Genomic DNA, 25,321 nt, shown 5'->3' on the forward strand with positions numbered 1-25,321 from the left:
ACAATCATAAAAACGAATTTAATATCATTCATACTAAATCTATCATTCAGCCAAGCCTATAAAAAATAAAAAATGATAATTATTTTAAATCCATAGGAGTAAATCAGTAATTTAGAGTATAACATTAAATCAATTACTAAACATCTTTAATATATATTTTTTTTAAAGAAAAACACAGTATTAACTCTTTGTAAAATATTTATGATTCAAATATGTTTATCATGTCTTTAATATCGATATTTAGTGATATTGTATGCAAGGACTGCCATGATTCATAAGACTCATCATCATCCGTAATCACCACAATTAAGAATATTTTTTCTCTATAATATATATATATATATATATATATATATATATATATATATATATATATTCTCTATAATCAATTATACATAAATGATATATTTATTAATATAATTATTATATTAACAAATTATTAATTTATAATATTTTTTAATTAATTTTAATACAATATTATTTAGAATATACATTTTTTATTTATTAAAAGTTTATAATACTTATTGTTTCAATTTAAAATTCATTTTAACTCCAATTTTTCTACTTTAAAAAATTTACTTTGTTATATGAATAAAATAAAGTAAAAACTTTCCTTTTTTTTTTTCTTGAATCCAAATTATTTTTTTTTACCTTTCCCAATATCTTTATTACAAAAACTTTAGCGCGCGCGTTATTTCACTCTTCACCTATAAAACCATTGGTTACACGCGTTCTTGAGATTTCAAACATTTCTTCTTCTTTCTTCTTGGTTTCCAAGAAGAAACAAAGACATTGGCTACTCTCATCGACTCTCATTTCTTAGCGTTCACCGCACTTGTCACTGTAAGCATTCCCAATTTCTTTTTTTTTTTTCAATTTCATATATTTTCCGTTGTTCATCACAAACATTTACTTACTTTTGTTTAATTTTTCAGATTGATTATCAGTTTCTGTTTTCGACATCACCGCGCTCCTCAAATTCGACAAAGTCACTGATTTTTCCGGCATCCTTATTCTTTACTGCACTTTGACCAAATTTTCTTAGTTTTATAAATAGAGGGAGTACATTAGCATGAAAATTGCACAGAAGCCAAACTAGAAGGACCGAAGGGTAATGAAGACAGTTGAATGTAATCTTTGTAAAATTGCTTTTTGAATGTGAAACTGTAGATGTCCTTTGATGAAATTTACCAGATTCTATTGGCAGATCTTCTTTGGATTTTATGATCCATGTCATCTCCCAAAGAATCCTGGATGGCCTCTTCGCAACTTCTTAGCACTTATTTCTGTGAGGTGGAATCTCAACTCAATTCAATTTTTCTGCTATAGAGAGAACCGTGGTTTTGCAGATATGAAGTTGTCTCTTGTTGGTGAAGCATTGATAACAGTTCCACAAGGTAAAGTTTCACTGTGTATTGTGTAACCACTTATTGGTTATTGATATGCCTTTGTATATTTTTCATTTTATTTCTAACTTGGAAGGAGTAACTTTATAGGGTGGAAAGACACAGTGCCTAGTGCAGTTGGATGGGAACTTAATAAGGGTAGAAAAGCTTCTAGGTGTATAAGCCTTGCACAGTCCATGGATCCAACCAGGTTATTTTCTCCCTGATATCTCTTGCCCGCCCTCCTACTTGTTCCTTCTTTCCATTCATAAAATGCCTTCTTATTTTTTCAGTAAATCTATAGTTTTGTATTATTGTCTCTTATCAGATTGGCCATATCTGCTGCAGATTTGAATTTAAAGCTTATGAGGTGGCGTGCTTTGCCATCTCTAAACTTGGATGCCTTATCTTCCATGAAGTGTCTTCTCCTTGGAGCTGGCACGCTTGGATGCCAGGTCGCACGCATGCTTATGGTGAGTGTTGAGAAAATCATATTGTCATTCTTATCCTTCAATTTGTGATAATGGAAGAATCGTTCTCTTGCAGGCATGGGGTGTTCGAAAAATTACTCTAGTTGACAATGGTAGGGTGGCTATGTCTAACCCATTGAGGCAGTCTCTTTATACTTTGGATAACTGTCTTAATGGTGGTGAATTTAAAGCTACTGCAGCAGTTGAAAGTCTCAAACGGATATTTCCAGCAGTGGTAAATTATTAATCCGTAAGACTTCACTTGATGCTAAATTGGTAGATCTGATCATCGTATTTTTCACATAAACTACATGCATTTTTTTTCATTTTCAGGATGCAGAAGGTATTGTTATGGCTATACCAATGCCTGGACATCCCATACAAAGCCAGGAACACGATAGTGTGCTTGATGATTGTAAAAGGTTGCATGATTTAATTGAAGCTCACGATTCAGTTTTTTTGTTAACCGATACAAGGGAAAGTCGATGGCTGCCAACACTTCTCTGTGCCAATACTATCAAGGTTGGATCAGTTTATTCTCATTAAGGGGATGGATTTAACACGTGATTCACATTTCAAAATGAAGCATATGTTGTGATTGTTATCCAATCTATTCTTTGATTGGGTATCCTTAACTAATATGCTTATGTATCTTTTTATTCATCAATTTGCAGATTACCATTACTGCTGCACTAGGGTTTGACAGTTTCTTGGTTATGCGTCATGGAGCTGGTCCTTTAAGTCAGGACCACAAGTTATTTAACTCTTCACCTATAAAACCATTGGTTACACGTGTTCTTGAGATTTCAAACATTTCTTCTTCTTCTTCTTCTAGGTTTTCAAGAAGAAACAAAGACAATGGCTACTCTCATTGACTCTCATTTCTTAGCATTCACCGCACTTGTCACTATAAGCATTTCCAATCTCTTTTTTTTTTTTTTCATTTTCATATATTTTCCGTTGTTCATCACAAACATTTACTTACTTTTGTTTAATTTTTCAGATTGATTATCAGTTTCTGTTTTCGACATCACCGCGCTCCTCAAATTCGACAAAGTCACTGATTTTTCCGGCATCCTTATTCTTTACTGCACTTTGACCTTTTCCTTGATTTCAAAAGGTAACTACTATTCTAGTCTGTTCTGGTAATAAACAAAGAAGTGGCTAGTATATTTTATTGTTTTTTTAATGAATAAAACAAAGTGGTTGTTCAAATCGTTCTGCCATCAATTTCTCTTTGAAGGAAGCACGAATTTCATTACAATTGCTGTATTGACACTGGTGATCAAAGGATCGTGGTATTTTCGACAGGTAATCTAATGTATCCTTCTCTTTTTGTGTATTTTGAATTATCAGGCTAAAACAAATTATAATTGACAATTACAAAACAATCTTTATTCTCCTACCTGAGTTCCTATCGATCTTGAATAAACTCACTCTTTTCAGATAATCCTGATGTTGTTTGTTGGGATATGGGGAATTCGCCTGGCGCTTTTCCTGTTATTCAGGTATGTATATGTATAAGTCTATGTAATACGATTGAATGATGTCTTGTGTGCTTTTCTTGCAATGCATCTTGATAAATTTGTGGTGGTAGCATTGTAGGTACTTCTGTAGAGCATTGAGTAGTATAACTTTATTGAATTATATGTGGTTTGTCCCATATATCTCATACCATTTGGACAACTTTCATTCCAAATTCTTTTTCTTTTCATCTATCACCTTTTACATTGTCAGATGAAGAATGTTCCATTTCATCTTTAACTTTATATTCTTGAATTGAATGGGTTCTTTTCTCTTTAGTTTGCCAGAACATGAACGTATGATATGACTACCATATTGTATTGCTGTTGTTTATTTTTGTAAAATTCCCTTTTAATTGGAGCTCTTTTATATTATACTGCACTGTTTGGCGTGTAACTTGCATAGTTGTTCAATGACCAATTTGTGATTATAGGTGTGGACTGTGAGTTTACTGGTCACATTGGTTAATGCAAGCGACATAGTTGTTCAATGACCAATTTGTGATTATAGGTGTGGACTGTGAGTTTACTGGTCACATTGGTTAATGCAAGCGACAAAAATCCCTTTCTACATGTTGTGGATATAATAGGTTGGATTTTGTGGGCTGTCGGTTTTATTGTGGAAGGTACAGCAGATCAACAAAAGCTGAATTTCAAAAGATCATCAGAAAATAGAGGGAGGTAGTGTAATGTTGGAGTCTCAAAATATTCTCGTCATCCTAACTATTTTTATGAGGTAAGTGCTAGTATTGCTTTCAAACGAAAATATTTTGGTATTGCAGGGTTGTATATGGAAGAATGTACAGTAAGTTTTATTGAATTTTTGAATTCAGCTAGGATTATTCTAATAAGCTCTTTTAGCTTATTTCAACAACTTTTACTGTGTAGCTTTTTGAAATAGGTTTTTCTTTTTCAACTCATTGAGTAAGGTTCAAGTCTAGCTTATGATATAATATGTGAGCTCTCATTTGATAAACTTATCGATTAATTGTATTGTAGGATAAAATAAATATAAATTTTAAATTAAATTATATTTTGAAATAAATAATATCAATATATGAGTATAACTTTTTTTATTATACAGAGACTGCTAGCCACACTTTCTGAATCACTCTACTATTGGTCAAAATTTGTTGGAAACTACAAAATCAAAAGTAAAGCTTATAATATTAGAAATGAGACAGACAAAATTTGATGATTTCAAATAAATTTCAACCAATGATAAATTGTGACTTGGGATATTATATATTTTTTAGATATTATTTGATATTATTAAGATATTGTTAGATATTGTTAATCACAATATCAAACAATATTTTTTATTTACTCTATTTACTCTTTTTAATATTATCTTTCTCTATTAATCTCAAACTCTATTTTCTTTCTTCTTTTTAATATTGCCTTTCTCTATTAATCTTAAACTCTATTTCTTTCTTCTCAAGATATAGCTATTTCCATGAAAATGTGCATAGAGCTCCTTCACCCGCTCTTATTTTATTTCTTTTTTCTTTTTCGTCTTTCCCGGTTGGAAACATCACCTATCCATTCCATGACATTGAGAAGCAAGAGGTCGAACCCGTCCAGTCATAAAGAATCTGCAGTTCCAATACCGGCACTAAGGTAGAAAGTTATAGCTTCACTTTAATTACAAAAAAATGGGATTTTCGGCATCAAGACTAGTTCTTTCAGTTGGTAAGGACTAACCAGTTCTGGGTAATATCCATTGGAACTTATCTTTTCTTCCCGCTATCTGGCTCTTCTATATAAGATAAACTAAATTGATAATTTCTCTCTTTTCTTTTGCTGCTTGGCTACTGGGTCATTTTGGTATTTATAGGGGTTTCAATGTTCTGACAATATTTCTTATTTTGTTAGAAAACTAACGTAAAACCTTGATGGGTCATGAATGCTTAACTTAGATATTGCTTTGGTGGGGGATTTTTCTGGCATCTACACCTATACTGGAGGGTGCTGAATGGCTGGTAATCATTGGACTGATCTTTCTCACATTCTTGCTTCTTTTTGTCAGTGGCATTCCGCTGCTCGAGGTTTGCTTCTTACCTATTATTTTATCAAAAGTATGGTATAATTTCTTGGCTTTCTTGATGATGAATTGCATGATGGAGACAAGATTTGGCAGATAAGAAGTTTGGTAACGTAGATGGGTATAGCATATACAAGAAAGAACAAGGTTAGTTTACCTCCATTTTATTATTTATTTTCTGTTTTAGTAAGGAGAATGGCATGAGGTTTTTGTTGCTTTGTCGTTTAGAAAAAAGTGACTAAGCTAAATCATTTTCAGCCCTTTAATTCCATTGCCACCATCAGTCTATGGGAACTTACCGGCATGGTTCAAAACAGCCTTTCTCTTAGAGTTTCCATTCTACAGTCGTAATCTTCCACAAGAAGAGAACTGGTGAGGTACAATTTTAGTTCCACTTGCATAATGTATTTGTGTATTTTTTGGATTTCACCAGCCTGAGTATTTTATATTATATGAATTCATATTCAACTTGTTTAATAATTTGATGATTCAAGATTGCCCTGTGGACTAGAACAACGTATGCCCTAGATTATATTGTAGGCATAAATTAATTCATTAAGAATAATAAGGTGACTATGTTGGAAAGATAAGTCATCTAAATTATGAATGAGATTCAGTCATGTATATATATTATCAACATATGTGCAAAACTACCTGTAATGTTAACACTATGCTACAACGATAAAAAATGAACACCAAAGCTACCTTTAAAGTTGAATTTTGCCGCTTTAATTGTCCAGAAAGTTGTAAGATTCAATTTTGACAACTAGTTTTTAGTTTAGTTTTTGCACATGCTAGATTTTGGTTCCTTTATAGTTTGCAGCGGTTAATCTCAGGTTTAGTTTTTTTTTTTTACTTCTTTAAAGTTGTAGAAATTAGTTTAAATAGATTTTTATTTATTGTATACTCAAGTGATGGTTGTAGATTAAGTACTTGTTGATGGTGTGTTTATTTAGTTTAATTTGAATCTTTGTTATCTATTAATCTTTTGAACTATTTCATTCTTGTTACTTTGCTATTTGAAGACTTGGGTTCTGGATGCAACTCCCGGAAAAGTTCGAGCGGGTGGAGATGGAGAAGATCATCCAGCAGAACTTATGTCCTCTCTAATTATATTGCCCAGGGAGGTAGGTCATTTTTCTTTTTTTAAACAACTGAATTAATATTTGTTTTTGAGAAAAACAAATATAGTAGATGTTAATTTGATTAAATGTGTTGCATTTTGTTTTAATTCCGCAACTTTGAGATTTGGATGTTGAGTTTGATCAAAATTCATGTTTTGATAATGATGCATAAAAATCGGAAGTACAAAATTGATGTCAAGTAATAATATCAAATTAACGGGGAACTTGTGTTTAGTTTTGTAATTATCATAATTTAATATGAAATAATAGGAAAAAGAATTGTTGACATCGAGAATTGATTATGAAATTAAGCAAACGAGGAAATCACAAGGATGCAATAGAATTGAGATAAGATTTATGTAAGAAATACAAGTTTAAGTTTCGGACCACAACTTTATATTCACTATAAAAAAATGTCCTTGCACACATGAAACACTAAAAAACCTAATTTTCTCCATAAAAGATAATTATTTAGATGCAGTAAAGGAATTATGGCAATAAAGCTGGCCACTGTTGTAATTACTGTATGAATTTACTTTTATTATTACATTTTATGCACTTTTTATTTATGGTACAGATGGGTGGTCTGAATGCAATTTTATACTTTGAACATGATTTGTCCATCCCTGTTCGTGTGCTCCCACCCTTATAGGCATGATGTCTCATGGCTTCTCAGGGCAAAAAATTCCATCAATTATAGCGACGGTGATTGATTATTGGTCTTATGTTGTTTTTATGTTTATTTGTTTCGAACCAATAATTGTCTAACCTTATATGAGTAATGTTGTTATGCTTAGGTGGTTGGTTATCGATAATGACCCCTAATGAAAGACTAGCGCATTTGTCCATTCTCAGTCTCCGTATATTGAGATGATTGACAATTTGTTTAGGTATCATGAGGTGTTGTGTGTTGTGCGCTGTGCGCCGTGTTTTGTGCGTTGTGAACAGAGCCTATCATCTATGTTTTAGGGGTTAGGGTTTTCGATAATGGTGCCTAATACAAAAGTATATGACATCTATGTGTACATACTCAGTCTTTGTACATTAAGATGATTGACAATTTGCTTAGGGTTCATGAGGTGTGGTGGTGTGTGTTTTTCTTTTTTGCGTTGTGTATTGTGTGTTATGTGTTATTAATTGTGTTGTGTGCTGTGTGCTTTGTCGTATGTTGTGCGTTCTTTATTATTAGTTGTGTGTTGTCTACTTTGTTGTGTTATGTTATGTTTTGTGTGTTGTGCACAGAGCCTAAGTGTCCATACTTAGTCTATGTTCATTGATATGGTTGACAATTTGCTTTGGGTTCATGAGTTGTTGTGTTTGTGGTGTTATGGTGTGCGTTTTTCTATTTTACGTTGTGCATTGTGTGTTATGTGTTAATAGTTGTGTGCTCTATGTTGTGTGCTTTGTCGTGTGTTGTGTGTTTTTTGTTATTAATTGTTTGCTTTGTTGAGTTGTGTTATGTTTTGTGTGTGTTATGTTTTGTTGCGTTGTGGTGTGACTTTTTCAGTTTTGAGTTTTGGGTTGTGTTGTTTGTTATTACTTGTGTGTTATTAATTGTGTTGTGTGCTATGTGTTGTGTGTTCTTTGTTATTAGTTCTGTGTTGTCTGCTTTGTTGAGTTGTGTTATGTTTTGTTGCGTTGTGGTGTGTGTTTTTCAGTTTTGAGTTTTGTGTTGTTTGTTATTACTTGTGGGTTGTGTGTTGTGTTTTGTGTGTTGTGTTATTAGCTGTGTTGTGTGTTGTACATTGTGTGTTGTGTTGTCTGTTGGCTGTAAGCTGAGGTGTGTCGCATGTGCCGTCTGTTGTGTTTTTTTCGTTATGTCGACTTTTGTGTGTTATGCGCAGAGCGTATTATTTATGATTTATGAGTTATGGTTATTTAGGGGTTGAGGGATTAGGAATTAGGAGGATTTATGGTTTAGACATTTAGGAGTTAGCAGGATTTAAGGGGTTAGGGCTTTCAATAATGGCGCCTAATACAAAAGTATAAGACATCTATGTTTACATACTCAGTCTTTGTACATTGAGATGATTGACAATTTGCTTAAGTTTCATGGGGGTGTGGTGGTGTGTGTTTTTCTTTTTTGCGATGTGTATTGTGTGTTATGTGTTACTAATTGTGTTGTGTATTGTGTGTTTTGTCGTGTGTTGTGCGTTCTTTATTATTAGTGTTGTGTTGTCTTCTTTGTTGTGTTATTGTTATGTTTTGTGTGTTGTGCACAAAGCCTATGTGTCCATACTCAGTCGTTGTACATTGAGATGATTGACAATTTGCTTGGGGTTCATGAGTTGTTGTTTTTGTGGTGTTATGATGTGCGTTTCTCTATTTTACATTGTGTATTGTGTGATATGTGTTATTAGTTGTGTGCTTTGTGTTGTGTGTTGTGTGCTTTGTCGTGTGTTGTGTGTTCTTTGTTATTAGTTCTATGTTGTTTGTTTTGTTGAGTTGTGTTATGTTTTGTGTGTCTTATGTTTTGTTTCGTTGTGGTGTGTGTTTTTCAGTTTTAAGTTTTGGGTTATGTGTTGTTTGTTATTAATTGTGTATTGTGTATTGTGTGTTGTGTTTTGCATGTTGCGTGTTATTTGCTGTGTGTTGTTTGTTCTATGTTGTGTGTTGTGATGTCTGTTGGTTGCAGGCTGACGTGTGCTGCATGTGCCGTCTGCTGTGTTTTTTTCGTTGTTTCAACTTTTGTGTTTTATGCGTAGAGTGTATCATCTATGATTTATGAGTTATCGTTATTTAGGGGTTGGGGCATTTAGGGATTAGAAGGATTTATAAGTTAGGAGGATTTATGGTTTAGAAATTTAGGAGTTAGGGGTATTTAGGGGGTTATGGCTTTCAATAATGGTGCCTAATACAAAAGTATAGGACATCTATGTGTACATACTCAATCTTTGTACATTGAGATGATTGATAATTTGCTTATGGTTCATGGGGTGTGGTGGTGTGTGTTTTTCTTTTTTGCGTTGTGTATCATGTGTTATGTGTTATTAATTGTGTTATGTGTTGTGTGCTTTGTCGTGTGTTGTGTGTTCTTTATTGTTAGTTGTGTGTTGTCTACTTTCTTGTGTTATGTTATGTTTGGTGTGTTGTGCACAGAGCCTATAATTTATGATATAGGGGTTAGGTGTTAGGGGTTAGGGATTTAGGGGTTACGGGTTAGTAATTAGCGTTATAGGTTTTCATTGTCATGTTTTCATTATTTTTGTTGTTTCCGACATTTACTCGAAATAATTGTGGTTTTAAACCTAGACTTCGTAATTCTGCTTTTATATTTATTTTTGCTTTATTGACGTAAAATGTTAAATATTATAGGTTCTTAAGATACATTATCTTTTAATTGTTTGAGTATTATGTACAAGCATAATTATATCATTTTTGCTTTACTGGAGTAGAAGATCAAGTTTTACGAGTTCGTAAGGTAAATTATTTTTTTCTTATGTGAGAACTATGTAGTTTTTGTCATGAACTATCATTCTTATTTATTTGTATATTTCTTTGTCTTACAAAAACTGTAATTTGAGATGTAGTTTGCTTGTTGCTGTTATCAACATCGTGTTGAATTTGAAATTGCGTTTAGTTGCAGATTCGAGATGGGGAGGACTTCAATCCGAGAAATGGGAGTTGAATTTTCAATAATAAGAGGTTTAATTCAACTTTTGATCCAACTTTTTATGTCCTTTGTTCAATATTATGATTTTTTTTACTGAACTCTTTCTCTAGGCATTATTCTAGCTAACAAAACATGAACAATGGTTTGTGATTAACATTTTTAAAGGATGTGGTGTTCGAGGATTTGTAGATCTTCTGAAGAGTGGTCGAAGGAAAGGAATTGTAAGATCCAGAATTACATGCTGACTTAGGGTATTATTTTCTTACTATAAATTGTAATTTGACATGTAGTTTCGTTTGTTGTTCTTATTAGAGTTTTGTTGAATTTGAAATTGCATTCAGTTGGAGAAGGGGAGGATGTGTAGATCCAAGCAATGGAAGTTGGATTTTCAATAATAAGGTGTTTCATACAACTTCTGATCCAAAATTTTGTGTTCCTTGTTAAAGATTATGATTTTTATTTTCGAACTCTTTCTCTGGCCATTATTCTAATCAAGCAAACATTAAAAGTGGGTTGTGATTAGCATTTTTCAAGGATCTGTAAGAGATCTTTCGAACTGTGGTCGAAGGAAATGAATTGTAAGTTCCAAAATTACATGCTGACTTAAGTTATTATGATCTTACTACATTTTTCATTTCTTCATTGTTATAGGTGATCGAACCATCTTGCAATATAATTGAAGAAGATCTGTGTAAAAAAAGTTTTCACACTTCAGGTTAGAATGGTGAAAGTTAAATTCATGGACTCTGAACTTCCTTGGATTTTGCATTTTGTTTCCTAATTCATGATACAAGAAATTTTGGTCTTTATTGTGAGTTTATTTTATTTTCATTGTGGAATTGTTCCAGTTCATTATTGCTGAGAATTAATTGAACTGATAAGATCAGTGAAGAATCAGATACTTGCAGAAGTGGGAATTGTAACCTAGTGTTTGGCTCCACCATTGAATGTTAATAATCAATATTTTACTAATCTTTTGGTTGAAGATCATTCTTAAGGTATTATGTTACATTCAATTACGTATTTCTTGTAATATTATCAGTCATATATGTTGTATTTGTCCTTTATAATAGATATTTCTTTATCATTTCATTATTTTTTATGTGGTGTAGCTTGGTGGCTTTAATTCAACATTACAAGGCAAACGTCGACTTTTGGTACTTGGTTCCTGTGTTTCCACCATCATTATTGCCATGTTTGTATTGCTTTTGCTATTGCAGGCATTGAGTCGAAGCAGTTATGGTTCTCAACCTCTACTTTGTAATTATTCTATTTCTATCCATTTCTCACCATTGAATGGTAATAATAAATATTTTACTAATCTTTTGGTTAAAGATCACTCTTAAGGTATTATGTTACATTCAATTACCTATTTTTTGTAATATTATCAGTCGTATATGTTGTATTTGTCTTTTATGATAGAAATTTTTTTATCATTTCATTATTTTTTATGTGGTGTAGCTTGGTGGCTTGAATTCAACACTACAAGGCAAACGTCGACTTTCTGTACTTGTTTCCTGTGTTTCCACCATCATTATTGCCATGTTTGTATTGCTTTTGCTATTGCAGGCATTGAGTCGAAGTAGTTATGGTTCTCAACCTCTACTTAGTAATTATTCTATTTCTATCCATTTTTCACCATTGAATGTTAATAATCAATATTTTACTAATCTTTTGGTTAAAGATCATTCTTAAGGTATTATGTTACATTCAATTACCTATTTCTTGTAATATTATCAGTCGTATATGTTGTATTTGTCCTTTATGATAGAGATTTCTTTATCATTTCATTATTTTTTATGTAGTGTAGCTTGGTGGCTTGAATTCAACACTACAAGGTAAATGTCGACTTTCTGTACTTGTTTCTTGTGTTTCCACCATTATTATTGTCATGTTTGTATTGCTTTTGTTATTGCAGGCATTAAGTCGAAGCAGTTATGGTTCTCAACCTCTACTTAGTAATTATTCTATTTCCATTCATTTCTCACCATTGAATGTGAATAATCAATATTTTACTAATCTTTTGGTTGAAGATCATTCTTAGGGTATTATGTTACATTCAATTACCTATTTCTAGTAATATTATCAATCGTATATGTTGTATTTGTCCTTTTTGATTGAGATTTCTTTATCATTTCATTAATTTTTATGTGGTGTAGCTTGGTGGCTTGAATTCAACACTACAAGGTAAATGTCGACTTTCTGTACTATTTTCCTGTGTTTCCACCATCATTATTGCCATGTTTGTATTGCTTTTGTTATTGCAGGCATTGAGTCGAAGCAGTTATGGTTCTCAACCTCAACTTAGTAATTATTCTATTTCTATCCATTTCTCACAATTGAATGGTAATAATCAATATTTTACTAATCTTTTAGTTGAAGATCATTCTTAAGGTATTATGTTACATTCAATTACCTATTTCTTGTAACATTATCAGTCGTATATGTTGTATTTGTCTTTTATGATAGAGATTTTTTTATCATTTCATTATTTTTTATGTGGTGTAGCTTGGTGGCTTTCTGTACTTGTTTCCTGTGTTTCCACCATCATTATTGCCATGTTTGTAATTCTTTTGCTATTGCAGGCATTAAGTCCAAGCAGTTATGGTTCTCAACCTCTACTTAGTAATTATTCAATTTCTATTCATTTCTAACCATTTAATGTTAATAATCAATATTTTACTAATCTTTTGGTTGAAGATCATTCTTAAGGTTTTATGTTACATTAAATTACCTATTTCTTGTAATATTATCAGTCGTATATGTTGTATTTGTCTTTTATGATAGGGATTTTTTTATCAATCAATTATTTTTTATGTGGTGTAGCTTGGTGGCTTGAATTCAACATTACAAGGCAAACGTCGACTTTCTGTACTTGTTTCTTGTGTTTCCACCATCATTATTGCCATGTTTGTAATTCTTTTGCTATTGTAGGCATTAAGTCGAAGCAGTTATGGTTCTCAACCTCTACTTAGTAATTATTCTATTTCTATCCATTTCTCACCATTGAATGGTAATAATCAATATTTTACTAATCTTTTGGTTGAAGATCATTCTTAAGGTATTATGTTACATTCAATTACCTATTTCTTGTAATATTATCAGTCGTATATGTTGTATTTGTCCTTTATGATAGAGATTTCTTTATCATTTCATTATTTTTTATGTGGTGTAGCTTGGTGGCTTTCTGTACTTGTTTCCTGTGTTTCCACCATCATTATTGCCATGTTTGTAATTCTTTTGCTATTGCAGGCATTAAGTCCAAGCAGTTATGGTTCTCAACCTCTACTTAGTAATTATTCTATTTCTATTCATTTCTAACCATTTAATGTTAATAATCAATATTTTACTAATCTTTTGGTTGAAGATCATTCTTAAGGTTTTATGTTACATTAAATTACCTATTTCTTGTAATATTATCAGTCCTATATGTTGTATTTGCCTTTTATGATAGAGATTTTTTAATCAATCAATTATTTTTTATGTGGTGTAGCTTGGTGGCTTGAATTCAACATTACAAGGCAAACGTCGACTTTCTGTACTTGTTTCCTGTGTTTCCACCATCATTATTGCCATGTTTGTAATTCTTTTACTATTGCAGGCATTAAGTCGAAGCAGTTATGGTTCTCATCCTCTACTTAGTAATTATTCTATTTCTATCCATTTCTCACCATTGAATGGTAATAATGAATATTTTACTAATCTTTTGGTTGAAGATCATTCTTAAGGTATTATGTTACATTAAATTACCTATTTCTTGTAATATTATCAGTCGTATATGTTGTATTTGTCTTTTATGATAGAGACTTTTTTATCAATCAAATATTTTTTATGTGGTGTAGCTTGGTGGCTTGAATTCAAAATTACAAGGCAAACGTCGACTTTCTGTACTTGTTTATTGTGTTTCCACCATCATTATTGCCATGTTTGTAATTCTTTGGCTATTGCAGGCATTAAGTCGAAGCAGTTATGGTTCTCAACCTCTACTTAGTAATTATTCTATTTCTATCCATTTCTCACTGTTGAATGGTAATAATCAATATTTTACTAATCTTTTGGTTGAAGATCATTCTTAAGGTATTATGTTACCTTAAATTACCTATTTCTTGTAATATTATCAGTCGTATATGTTGTATTTGTCCTTTATGATAGAGATTTCCTTATCATTTCATTATTTCTTATGTGGTGTAGCTTGGTGGCTTGAATTCAACACTACAAGGTAAATGTCGACTTTCTGTACTTGTTTCCTGTGTTTCCACCATCATTATTGCCATGTTTGTATTGGTTTTGTTATTGCAGGCATTGAGTCGAAGCAGTTATGGTTCTCAACCTCTACTTTGTAATTATTCTATTTCTATCCATTTTTAACCGTTGAATGTTAATAATCAATATTTTACTAATCTTTTGGTTGAAGATCATTCTTAAAGTATTATGTTACATTCAATTACCTATTTCTTGTAATATTGTCAGTCGTATATGTTGTATTTGTCCTTTATGATAGAGATTTCTTTATCATTTCATTATTTTTTATGTGGTGTAGCTTGGTGGCTTGAATTCAACACAACAAAGTAAATGTCGACTATCTGTACTTGTTTCCTGTGTTTCCACCATTATTATTGCCATGTTTGTATTGGTTTTGTTATTGCAGACATTAAGTCGAAGCAGTTATGGTTCTCAACCTCTACTTAGTAATTATTCTATTTTTATTCATTTCTCACCATTGAATGTGAATAATCAATATTTTACTAATCTTTTGATTGAAGATCATTCTTAGGGTATTATGTTACATTCAATTACCTTTTTCTTGTAATATTATCAATCGTATATGTTGTATTTGTCCTTTTTGATTGAGATTTCTTTATCATTTCATTAATTTTTATGTGGTGTAGCTTGGTGGCTTGAATTCAACACTACAAAGTAAATGTCGACTTTCTGTACTATTTTTCTGTGTTTCCACCATCATTATTGCCATGTTTGTATTGCTTTTGTTATTGCAGGCATTGAGTCGAAGCAGTTATGGTTCTCAACCTTAACTTAGTAATTATTCTATTTCTATCCATTTCTCACAATTGAATGGTAATAATCAATATTTTACTAATCTTTTGGATGAAGATCATTCTTAAGGTATTATGTTACATTAAATTACCTATTTCTTGTAATATTATCAGTCGTATATGTTGTATTTGTCTTTTATGATAGAGATTTTTTTATCATTTCATTATTTTTTATGTGGTGTAGCTTGGTGACTTTCTGTACTTGTTTCCTCTGTTTCTACCATCATTATTGCCATGTTTATATTGCTTTTGTTATTGCAGGCATTGAGTCGATGCAGTTATGGTTCTTAACCTCTACTTAGTAATTATTCTATTTCTATCCATTTCTCACCATTGATTGTTAATAATCAATATTTTACTAATCTTTTGGTTGAAGATCATTCTTAAAGTATTATGTTACATTCAATTACCTATTTCTTGTAATATTATCAGTCGTATATGTTGTATTTGTCCTTTATGATAGAGATTTTTTTATCAATCAATTATTTTTTATGTGGTGTAGCTTGGTGGCTTGAATTCAACACTACTAGGCAGACGTCGACTTTCTGTACTTGTTACCTGTGTTTCCACCATCATTATTGCCATGTTTGTATTGATTTTGCTATTGCTTTTGCTATTGCAGGCATTGAGTCGAAGCAGTTATGGTTCTCAACCTCTACTTTGTAATTATTCTATTTCTATCCATTTCTCACCATTTAATGTTAATAATCAATATTTTACTAATATTTTGGTTGAAAATCATTCTTAAGGTATTATGTTACATTCAATTACCTATTTCTTGTAATATTATCAGTCGTATATGTTGTATTTGTCCTTTATGATAGATATTTTTTTATCATTTCATTATTTTTTATGTGGTGTAGCTTGGTGGCTTGAATTCAACACTACAAGGCAAACGTCGACTTTCTGTACTTGTTACCTGTGTTTCCACCATCATTATTGCCATGTTTGTATTGATTTTGCTATTGCTTTTGCTATTGCAGGCATTGAGTCAAAGCAGTTATGGTTCTTAACCTCTACTTTGAAATTATTCTATTTCTATTCATTTCTCACCATTTAATGTTAATAATCAATATTTTACTAATATTTTGGTTGAAAATCATTCTTAAGGTATTATGTTACATTCAATTACCTATTTCTTGTAATATTGTCAGTCGTATATGTTCTATTTGTCCTTTATGATAGAGATTTCTTTATCATTTCATTATTTTTTATGTGGTGTAGCTTGGTGGCTTGAATTCAACATTACAAGGCAAACGTCGACTTTCTGTACTTGTTTCTTGTGTTTCCACCATCATTATTGCCATGTTTGTAATTCTTTTGCTATTGCAGGCATTAAGTCGAAGCAGTTATGGTTCTCAACCTCTACTTAGTAATTATTCTATTTCTATCCATTTCTCATCATTGAATGGTAATAATCAATATTTTACTAATCTTTTGGTTGAAGATCATTCTTAAGGTATTATGTTACATTCAATTACCTATTTCTTGTAATATTATCAGTCGTATATGTTGTATTTGTCCTTTATGATAGAGATTTCTTTATCATTTCATTATTTTTTATGTGGTGTAGCTTGGTGGCTTGAATTCAACACTACAAGGTAAATGTCGACTTTCTGTACTTGTTTCCTGTGTTTCCACCATCATTATTGCCATGTTTGTATTGCTTTTGTTATTGCAGGCATTGAGTCGAAGCAGTTATGGTTCTCAACCTTTACTTAGTAATTATTCTATTTCTATCCATTTCTCACCCTTGAATGTTAATAATCAATATTTTACTAATCTTTTGGTTGAAGATCATTCTTAAGGTATTATGTTACATTCAATTACCTATTTCTTGTAATATTATCAGTCGTATATGTTTTATTTGTCCTTTATGATAGAGATTTTTTTATCAATCAATTATTTTTTATGTGGTGTAGCTTGGTGGCTTGAATTCAACACTACAAGGCAAACGTCGACTTTTTGTACTTTTTTCCTGTGTTTCCACAGTCATTATTGTCATATTTGTATTGTTTTTGTTATTACAGGCATTGAGTCGAAGCAGTTATGGTTCTCAACCTCTACTTAGTAATTACTCTATTTCTATCCATTTTGACTTTACTGAAGTACAATGTCAAGTATTATAAGCTCCTAAAGTAAAGTGTTTTTAAAGTATTCGACTATTCTGTAAAATTTATCATGCACCACTAATCTTAACTATATTAATTTTTCGTTGTTTAAGAAAAATTGAAATTTGAGCCATAGTTTCGTTTGTTGTTATTAATGTTTTGTTCAATTTGAAATTATTTTCAGTTGGAGATATGAGAGGGAGAAGGCTTCAATCCAAGAAATGAGTGATGAAACTTCAATAATAAGGTGTTTAATTCATCCTTCGATATAAAATTTTAAGTACTTAGTTGAAAGATATGATTTTTTTATTGATTGGATTTATTCTCTAACATTATCCAGTGGTTGAATTTTTGTTCGTATGTGATGTTTGAGGATTTGTGAGATATCTTTTGAACTGTGGTCAAAGGAAAGCAATTGTAAGTTTCCTTTAAATATAATTAGTTGTATATGTTATTTATGATGTAACTTTCTTTCTCGTATCGTTGTTTTTTTATTTAAGGTGTAGATTGGTGGCCTTAATGCATATTATACGTTGAACGGGGTATTTCCAACGTTATTTTTTCATGTGCACCCACCCTTATTGGCATTGATGTCTCATGGCTCCCCAGGGCAAACAATTTCTTCAATTGCAGCAATGAATGATTAGTCATCTAATGTTATTTTCATGTCAATTTGTTTCAAGTTAATAATTGTCTGACCTTATACGAGTAATGTTATGCTTAGGTGGTTGGATTACGATAAAGAAGCCTAATATAAAAGTATTGGGCATCTGTCCATGCTCAGTCTTTATACGTTGAGATAACTGACAATTTGCTTAGGGTTCATGGGGTGTGTGCTTGGGGTGTTATGGTGTGTGATTTTGTGTTTTGAGTTGTGTGTTGTGTTGAGTGTTATTACTTGTGTGTTGATTGTTATGTGTTATTAGTTGTGTTATGTGTTATTAGTTGTTTGTTGATGTGTTGTGTTGTTGTGCTGTTGTGTGCTGATGTGCTGTGTTGTGCTGTGTTGTTGTGCTGCTCTTTTGTTGTGCTGCTTGTTGTTGTGTGTTGTGTGTTGTTGTGTGCTGCTGTGCTGTTGTGATGTGTGTTGTTTTCGATAATGGCGCCTAATACAAAAGTATATGGCATCTATCTGTCCATACTTATTCTTTTTACATTTAGATGATTGACAATTTGCTTATGGTTCATGGGATGTTGTGGTGTGTAATTTTGTGTTTTGAATTGTGTGTCGTGTGTTGTGTATTATTATCTATGTGTTATTAGTCGTTTGTGTTGTCCTTTGTGATAGATATTTCTTTATCATTTCATTATTTTTTATGTGTTGTAGCTTGGTGGCTTTAATTCAACACTACAAGGCAATCGTCGACTTTTGGTACTGGGTTCCTGTGTTTCCACCATCATTATTGTCATGTTTGTATTGCTTTTGTTATTGCAGGCATTGAGTCGAAACAGTTATGGTTCTTAACCGCTACTTAGTAATTATTCTATTTCTATCCATTTCTCACCATTGAATGTTAATAATCAATATTTTACTAATCTTTTGGTTGAAGATCATTCTTAAAGTATTATGTTACATTCAATTATCTATTTCTTGTAATATTATCAGTCGTATATGTTGTATTTGTCCTTTATGATAGAGATTTTTTTATCAATCAATTATTTTTTATGTGGTGTAGCTTGGTGGCTTGAATTCAACACTACAAGGCAGACGTCGACTTTCTGTACTTGTTACCTGTGTTTCCACCATCATTATTGCCATGTTTGTATTGATTTTGCTATTGCAGGCATTGAGTCAAAGCAGTTATGGTTCTTAACCTCTACTTTGCAATTATTCTATTTCTATTCATTTCTCACCATTTAATGTTAATAATCAATATTGTACTAATATTTTGGTTGAAAATCATTCTTAAGGTATTATGTTACATTCAATTACCTGTTTCTTGTAATATTGTCAGTCGTATATGTTGTATTTGTCCTTTATGATAGATATTTTTTTATCATTTCATTATTTTTTTGTGGTGTAGCTTGGTGGCTTGAATTCAACACTACAAGGCAAACGTCGACTTTCTGTACTTGTTTCCTGTGTTTCCACCATCATTATTGCCATGTTTGTAATTCTTTTGCTATTGCAGGCATTAAGTCGAAGCAGTTATGGTTCTCAACCTCTACTTAGTAATTATTCTATTTCTATCCATTTCTCACTATTGAATGGTAATAATCAATATTTTACTAATCTTTTGGTTGAAGAACATTCTTAAGGTATTATGTTACATTAAATTACCTATTTCTTGTAATATTATCAATCGTATATGTTGTATTTATCCTTTATGATAGAGATTTCCTTATCATTTCATTATTTTTTATGTGGTGTAGCTTGGTGGCTTGAATTCAACACTACAAGGTCAATGTCGACTTTCTGTAATTGTTTCCTGTGTTTCCACCATCATTATTGCCATATTTGTAATTCTTTTGCTATTGCAGGCATTAAGTCGAAGCAGTTATGGTTCTCAACCTCTACTTAGTAATTATTCTATTTCTATCCATTTCTCACAATTGAATGATAATAATCAATATTTTACTAATCTTTTGGTTGAAGATCATTCTTAAGGTATTATGTTACATTCAATTACCTATTTCTTGTAATATTATCAGTCGTATATGTTGTATTTGTCTTTTATGATAGAGATTTTTTTATCATTTCATTATTTTTTATGTGGTGTAGCTTGGTGGCTTTCTGTACTTGTTTCCTATGTTTCCACCATCATTATTGTCATGTTTATATTGCTTTTGTTATTGCAGGCATTGAGTCGAAGCAGTTATGGTTCTCAACCTCTACTTAGTAATTATTCTATTTCTATTCATTTCTCACCATTTAATGTTAATAATCAATATTGTACTAATATTTTGGTTGAAAATCATTCTTAAGGTATTATGTTACATTCAATTACCTGTTTCTTGTAATATTGTCAGTCGTATATGTTGTATTTGTCCTTTATGATAGATATTTTTTTATCATTTCATTATTTTTTTGTGGTGTAGCTTGGTGGCTTGAATTCAACACTACAAGGCAAACGTCGACTTTCTGTACTTGTTTCCTTTTTTTCCACCATCATTATTGCCATGTTTGTAATTCTTTTGCTATTGCAGGCATTAAGTCGAAGCAGTTATGGTTCTCAACCTCTACTTAGTAATTATTCTATTTGTATCCATTTCTCCCAATTGAATGGTAATAATCAATATTTTACTAATCTTTTGGTTGAAGATCATTCTTAAGGTATTATGTTACATTTAATTACCTTTTTCTTGTAATATTATCAGTCGTATATGTTGTATTTGTCCTTTATGATATAGAATTTTTTCTCATTTTGTTATTTTTTATGTGGTGTAGCTTGGTGGCTTGAATTCAACATTACAAGGCAAACGTCGACTTTCTGTACTTGTTTCTTGTGTTTGCACCATCATTATTGCCATGTTTGTAATTCTTTTGCTATTGCAGGCATTAAGTCGAAGCATTTATGGTTCTCAACCTCTACTTAGTAATTATTCTATTTCTATCCATTTCTCACTATTGAATGGTAATAATCAATATTTTACTAATCTTTTGGTTGAAGAACATTCTTAAGGTATTATGTTACATTAAATTACCTATTTCTTGTAATATTATCAATCGTATATGTTGTATTTATCCTTTATGATAGAGATTTCCTTATCATTTCATTATTTTTTATGTGGTGTAGCTTGGTGGCTTGAATTCAACACTACAAGGTCAATGTCGACTTTCTGTAATTGTTTCCTGTGTTTCCACCATCATTATTGCCATATTTGTAATTCTTTTGCTATTGCAGGCATTAAGTCGAAGCAGTTATGGTTCTCAACCTCTACTTAGTAATTATTCTATTTCTATCCATTTCTCACAATTGAATGATAATAATCAATATTTTACTAATCTTTTGGTTGAAGATCATTCTTAAGGTATTATGTTACATTCAATTACCTATTTCTTGTAATATTATCAGTCGTATATGTTGTATTTGTCTTTTATGATAGAGATTTTTTTATCATTTCATTATTTTTTATGTGGTGTAGCTTGGTGGCTTTCTGTACTTGTTTCCTATGTTTCCACCATCATTATTGTCATGTTTATATTGCTTTTGTTATTGCAGGCATTGAGTCGAAGCAGTTATGGTTCTCAACCTCTACTTAGTAATTATTCTATTTCTATCCATTTCTCACCATTGAATGTTAGTAATTAATATTTTACTAATCTTTTGGTTGAAGATCATTCTTAAGGTATTATGTTACATTAAATTACCTATTTCTTCTAATATTATCAGTCGTATATGTTGTATTTGTCCTTTATGATAGAGAAATTTTTCTCATTTCATTATTTTTTATGTGGTGTAGCTTGGTGGCTTCAATTCAACATTACCAGGCAAACGTCGACTTTCTGTACTTGTTTCTTGTGTTTCCACCATCATTATTGCCATGTTTGTAATTCTTTTGCTATTGCAGGCATTAAGTCGAAGCAGTTATGGTTCTCAACCTCTCCTTAGTAATTATTCTATTTCTATCCATTTCTCACTATTGAATGGTATTAATCAATATTTTACTAATTTTTTGGTTGAAGATCATTCTTAAGGTATTATGTTACATTAAATTACCTATTTCTTGTAATATTATCAATCGTATATGTTGTATTTGTCCTTTATGATAGAGATTTCCTTATCATTTCATTATTTTTTATGTGGTGTAGCTTTGTGGCTTGAATTCAACACCTACAAGGCAAACGTCGACTTTCTGTACTTGTTTCCTGTGTTTCCACCACCATTATTGCCATGTTTGTAATTCTTTTGCTATTGCAGGCATTGGGTCGAAGCAGTTATGGTTCTCAACCTCTACTTAGTAATTATTCTATTTCTATCCATTTCTCACCATTGAATGGTAATAATCAATATTTTACTAATCTTTTGGTTGAAGATCATTCTTAAGTTATTATGTTACATTAAATTACCTATTTCTTGTAATATTATCAGTCGTATATGTTGTATTTGTCTTTTATGATAGAGATTTTTTTATCAATCAATTATTTTTTATGTGGTGTAGCTTGGTGACTTGAATTTAACATTACAAGACAAACGTCGACTTTCTGTACTTGTTTCTTGTGTTTCCACCATCATTATTGCCATGTTTGTAATTCTTTTGCTATTGCAGGCATTAAGTCGAAGCAGTTATGGTTCTCAACCTCTACTTAGTAATTATTCTATTTCTATCCATTTCTCACTATTGAATGGTAATAATCAATATTTTACTAATCTTTTGGTTGAAGATCATTCTTAAGGTATTATGTTACATTAAATTACCTATTTCTTGTAATATTATCAATCGTATATGTTGTATTTGTCCTTTATGATAGAGATTTCCTTATCATTTCATTATTTCTTATGTGGTGTAGCTTGGTGGCTTGAATTCAACACTACAAGGTAAATGTCGACTTTCTGTACTTGTTTCCTGTGTTTCCACCATCATTATTGCCATGTTTGTATTGCTTTTGTTATTGCAGGCATTGAGTCGAAGCAGTTATGGTTCTCAACCTTTACTTAGTAATTATTCTATTTCTATCCATTTCTCACCCTTGAATGTTAATAATCAATATTTTACTAATCTTTTGGTTGAAAATCATTCTTAAGGTATTATGTTACATTCAATTACCTATTTCTTGTAATATTATCAGTCGTATATGTTTTATTTGTCCTTTATGATAGAGATTTTTTTATCAATCAATTATTTTTTATGTGGTGTAGCTTGGTGGCTTGAATTCAACACTACAAGGCAAACGTCGACTTTTTGTACTTTTTTCTTGTGTTTCCACAGTCATTATTGTCATATTTGTATTGTTTTTGTTATTACAGGCATTGAGTCGAAGCAGTTATGGTTCTCAACCTCTACTTAGTAATTACTCTATTTCTATCCATTTTGACTTTACTGAAGTACAATGTCAAGTATTATAAGCTCCTAAAGTAAAGTGTTTTTAAAGTATTCGACTATTCTGTAAAATTTATCATGCACCACTAATCTTAACTATATTAATTTTTCGTTGTTTAAGAAAATTGAAATTTGAGCCATAGTTTCGTTTGTTGTTATTAATGTTTTGTTCAATTTGAAATTATTTTCAGTTGGAGATATGAGAGGGAGAAGGCTTCAATCCAAGAAATGAGTGATGAAACTTCAATAATAAGGTGTTTAATTCATCCTTCGATATAAAATTTTAAGTACTTAGTTGAAAGATATGATTTTTTTATTGATTGGATTTATTCTCTAACATTATCCAGTGGTTGAATTTTTGTTCGTATGTGATGTTTGAGGATTTGTGAGATATCTTTTGAACTGTGGTCAAAGGAAAGCAATTGTAAGTTTCCTTTAAATATAATTAGTTGTATATGTTATTTATGATGTAACTTTCTTTCTCGTATCGTTGTTTTTTTATTTAAGGTGTAGATTGGTGGCCTTAATGCATATTATACGTTGAACGGGGTATTTCCAACGTTATTTTTTCATGTGCACCCACCCTTATTGGCATTGATGTCTCATGGCTCCCCAGGGCAAACAATTTCTTCAATTGCAGCAATGAATGATTAGTCATCTAATGTTATTTTCATGTCAATTTGTTTCAAGTTAATAATTGTCTGACCTTATACGAGTAATGTTATGCTTAGGTGGTTGGATTACGATAAAGAAGCCTAATATAAAAGTATTGGGCATCTGTCCATGCTCAGTCTTTATACGTTGAGATAACTGACAATTTGCTTAGGGTTCATGTTTGTATTGCTTTTGTTATTGCAGGCATTGAGTCGAAGCAGTTATGGTTCTTAACCGCTACTTAGTAATTATTCTATTTCTATCCATTTCTCACCATTGAATGTTAATAATCAATATTTTACTAATCTTTTAGTTGAAGATCATTCTTAAAGTATTATGTTACATTCAATTATCTATTTCTTGTAATATTATCAGTCGTATATGTTGTATTTGTCCTTTATGATAGAGATTTTTTTATCAATCAATTATTTTTTATGTGGTGTAGCTTGGTGGCTTGAATTCAACACTACAAGGCAGACGTCGACTTTCTGTACTTGTTACCTGTGTTTCCACCATCATTATTGCCATGTTTGTATTGATTTTGCTATTGCATGCATTGAGTCAAAGCAGTTATGGTTCTTAACCTCTACTTTGCAATTATTCTATTTCTATTCATTTCTCACCATTTAATGTTAATAATCAATATTGTACTAATATTTTGGTTGAAAATCATTCTTAAGGTATTATGTTACATTCAATTACCTGTTTCTTGTAATATTGTCAGTCGTATATGTTGTATTTGTCCTTTATGATAGATATTTTTTTATCATTTCATTATTTTTTTGTGGTGTAGCTTGGTGGCTTGAATTCAACACTACAAGGCAAACGTCGACTTTCTGTACTTGTTTCCTGTGTTTCCACCATCATTATTGCCATGTTTGTAATTCTTTTGCTATTGCAGGCATTAAGTCGAAGCAGTTATGGTTCTCAACCTCTACTTAGTAATTATTCTATTTGTATCCATTTCTCCCCATTGAATGGTAATAATCAATATTTTACTAATCTTTTGGTTGAAGATCATTCTTAAGGTATTATGTTACATTCAATTACCTATTTCTTGTAAAATTGTCAGTCGTATATGTTGTATTTGTCCTTTATGATATAGAATTTTTTCTCATTTCGTTATTTTTTATGTGGTGTAGCTTGGTGGCTTGAATTCAACATTACAAGGCAAACGTCGACTTTCTGTACTTGTTTCTTGTGTTTGCACCATCATTATTGCCATGTTTGTAATTCTTTTGCTATTGTAGGCATTAAGTCGAAGCAGTTATGGTTCTCAACCTCTACTTAGTAATTATTCTATTTCTATCCATTTCTCACTATTGAATGGTAATAATCAATATTTTACTAATCTTTTGGTT

General features: G+C 31.2%; 2 protein-coding genes and 1 long non-coding RNA gene across 12 annotated transcripts; all 3 read left to right on the plus strand.

Annotated features, from left to right (window-relative positions):
- Positions 1 to 777: 777 nt before the first annotated feature.
- On the plus strand, positions 778 to 4,353 carry LOC114169322 (ubiquitin-like modifier-activating enzyme atg7). Of its 2 annotated transcripts, XR_003600897.1 has the most exons (12): positions 778 to 843; positions 948 to 1,111; positions 1,208 to 1,397; positions 1,497 to 1,596; positions 1,714 to 1,858; positions 1,932 to 2,090; positions 2,189 to 2,377; positions 2,530 to 2,596; positions 2,691 to 2,975; positions 3,099 to 3,166; positions 3,302 to 3,363; positions 3,813 to 4,353. XR_003600897.1 is itself a non-coding variant. In XM_028054431.1 (8 exons), exons 3-8 carry the CDS (start codon positions 1,352 to 1,354, stop codon positions 2,728 to 2,730), a joined length of 840 nt encoding a protein of 279 aa, XP_027910232.1. In that variant the 5' UTR covers positions 778 to 843; positions 948 to 1,111; positions 1,208 to 1,351; the 3' UTR covers positions 2,731 to 2,745. The 2 variants fall into 2 exon arrangements, 1 of the variants encoding a protein (XP_027910232.1); XM_028054431.1 differs by lacking the exons at positions 3,099 to 3,166; positions 3,302 to 3,363; positions 3,813 to 4,353 and having other exon boundaries at positions 2,530 to 2,745.
- A 5,515-nt stretch (positions 4,354 to 9,868) lies between these two features.
- LOC114169327 lies at positions 9,869 to 18,197 on the plus strand. 7 transcript variants are annotated; one of them, XR_003600902.1, is made up of 11 exons: positions 9,869 to 9,967; positions 10,077 to 10,191; positions 10,325 to 10,410; positions 10,501 to 10,558; positions 10,811 to 10,874; positions 11,008 to 11,157; positions 11,272 to 11,997; positions 12,078 to 14,378; positions 14,459 to 17,283; positions 17,509 to 17,571; positions 17,665 to 18,197. It is a non-coding gene; the product is annotated as an uncharacterized LOC114169327 (long non-coding RNA). The 7 variants fall into 7 exon arrangements; XR_003600903.1 differs by having other exon boundaries at positions 9,870 to 9,967; positions 10,127 to 10,191; XR_003600905.1 differs by having other exon boundaries at positions 9,870 to 9,967; positions 10,127 to 10,191; positions 10,349 to 10,410.
- Positions 18,198 to 21,629: 3,432 nt separating this feature from the next.
- On the plus strand, positions 21,630 to 24,224 carry LOC114169325. Of its 3 annotated transcripts, XR_003600899.1 has the most exons (6): positions 21,632 to 22,662; positions 22,777 to 22,804; positions 22,885 to 22,924; positions 23,234 to 23,273; positions 23,498 to 23,560; positions 23,654 to 24,224. XR_003600899.1 is itself a non-coding variant. In XM_028054438.1 (5 exons), exons 1-5 carry the CDS (start codon positions 22,612 to 22,614, stop codon positions 23,658 to 23,660), a joined length of 309 nt encoding a protein of 102 aa, XP_027910239.1. In that variant the 5' UTR covers positions 21,630 to 22,611; the 3' UTR covers positions 23,661 to 24,224. The 3 variants fall into 3 exon arrangements, 1 of the variants encoding a protein (XP_027910239.1); XM_028054438.1 differs by having other exon boundaries at positions 21,630 to 22,662; positions 22,777 to 22,924; XR_003600898.1 differs by lacking the exon at positions 21,632 to 22,662 and having other exon boundaries at positions 22,679 to 22,804.
- The last annotated feature ends 1,097 nt before the right edge of the window (positions 24,225 to 25,321 follow it).

The sequence above is a fragment of the Vigna unguiculata genome, chromosome 11 (assembly GCF_004118075.2).
Source record: "Vigna unguiculata cultivar IT97K-499-35 chromosome 11, ASM411807v1, whole genome shotgun sequence".
NCBI lineage: Eukaryota > Viridiplantae > Streptophyta > Magnoliopsida > Fabales > Fabaceae > Vigna > Vigna unguiculata.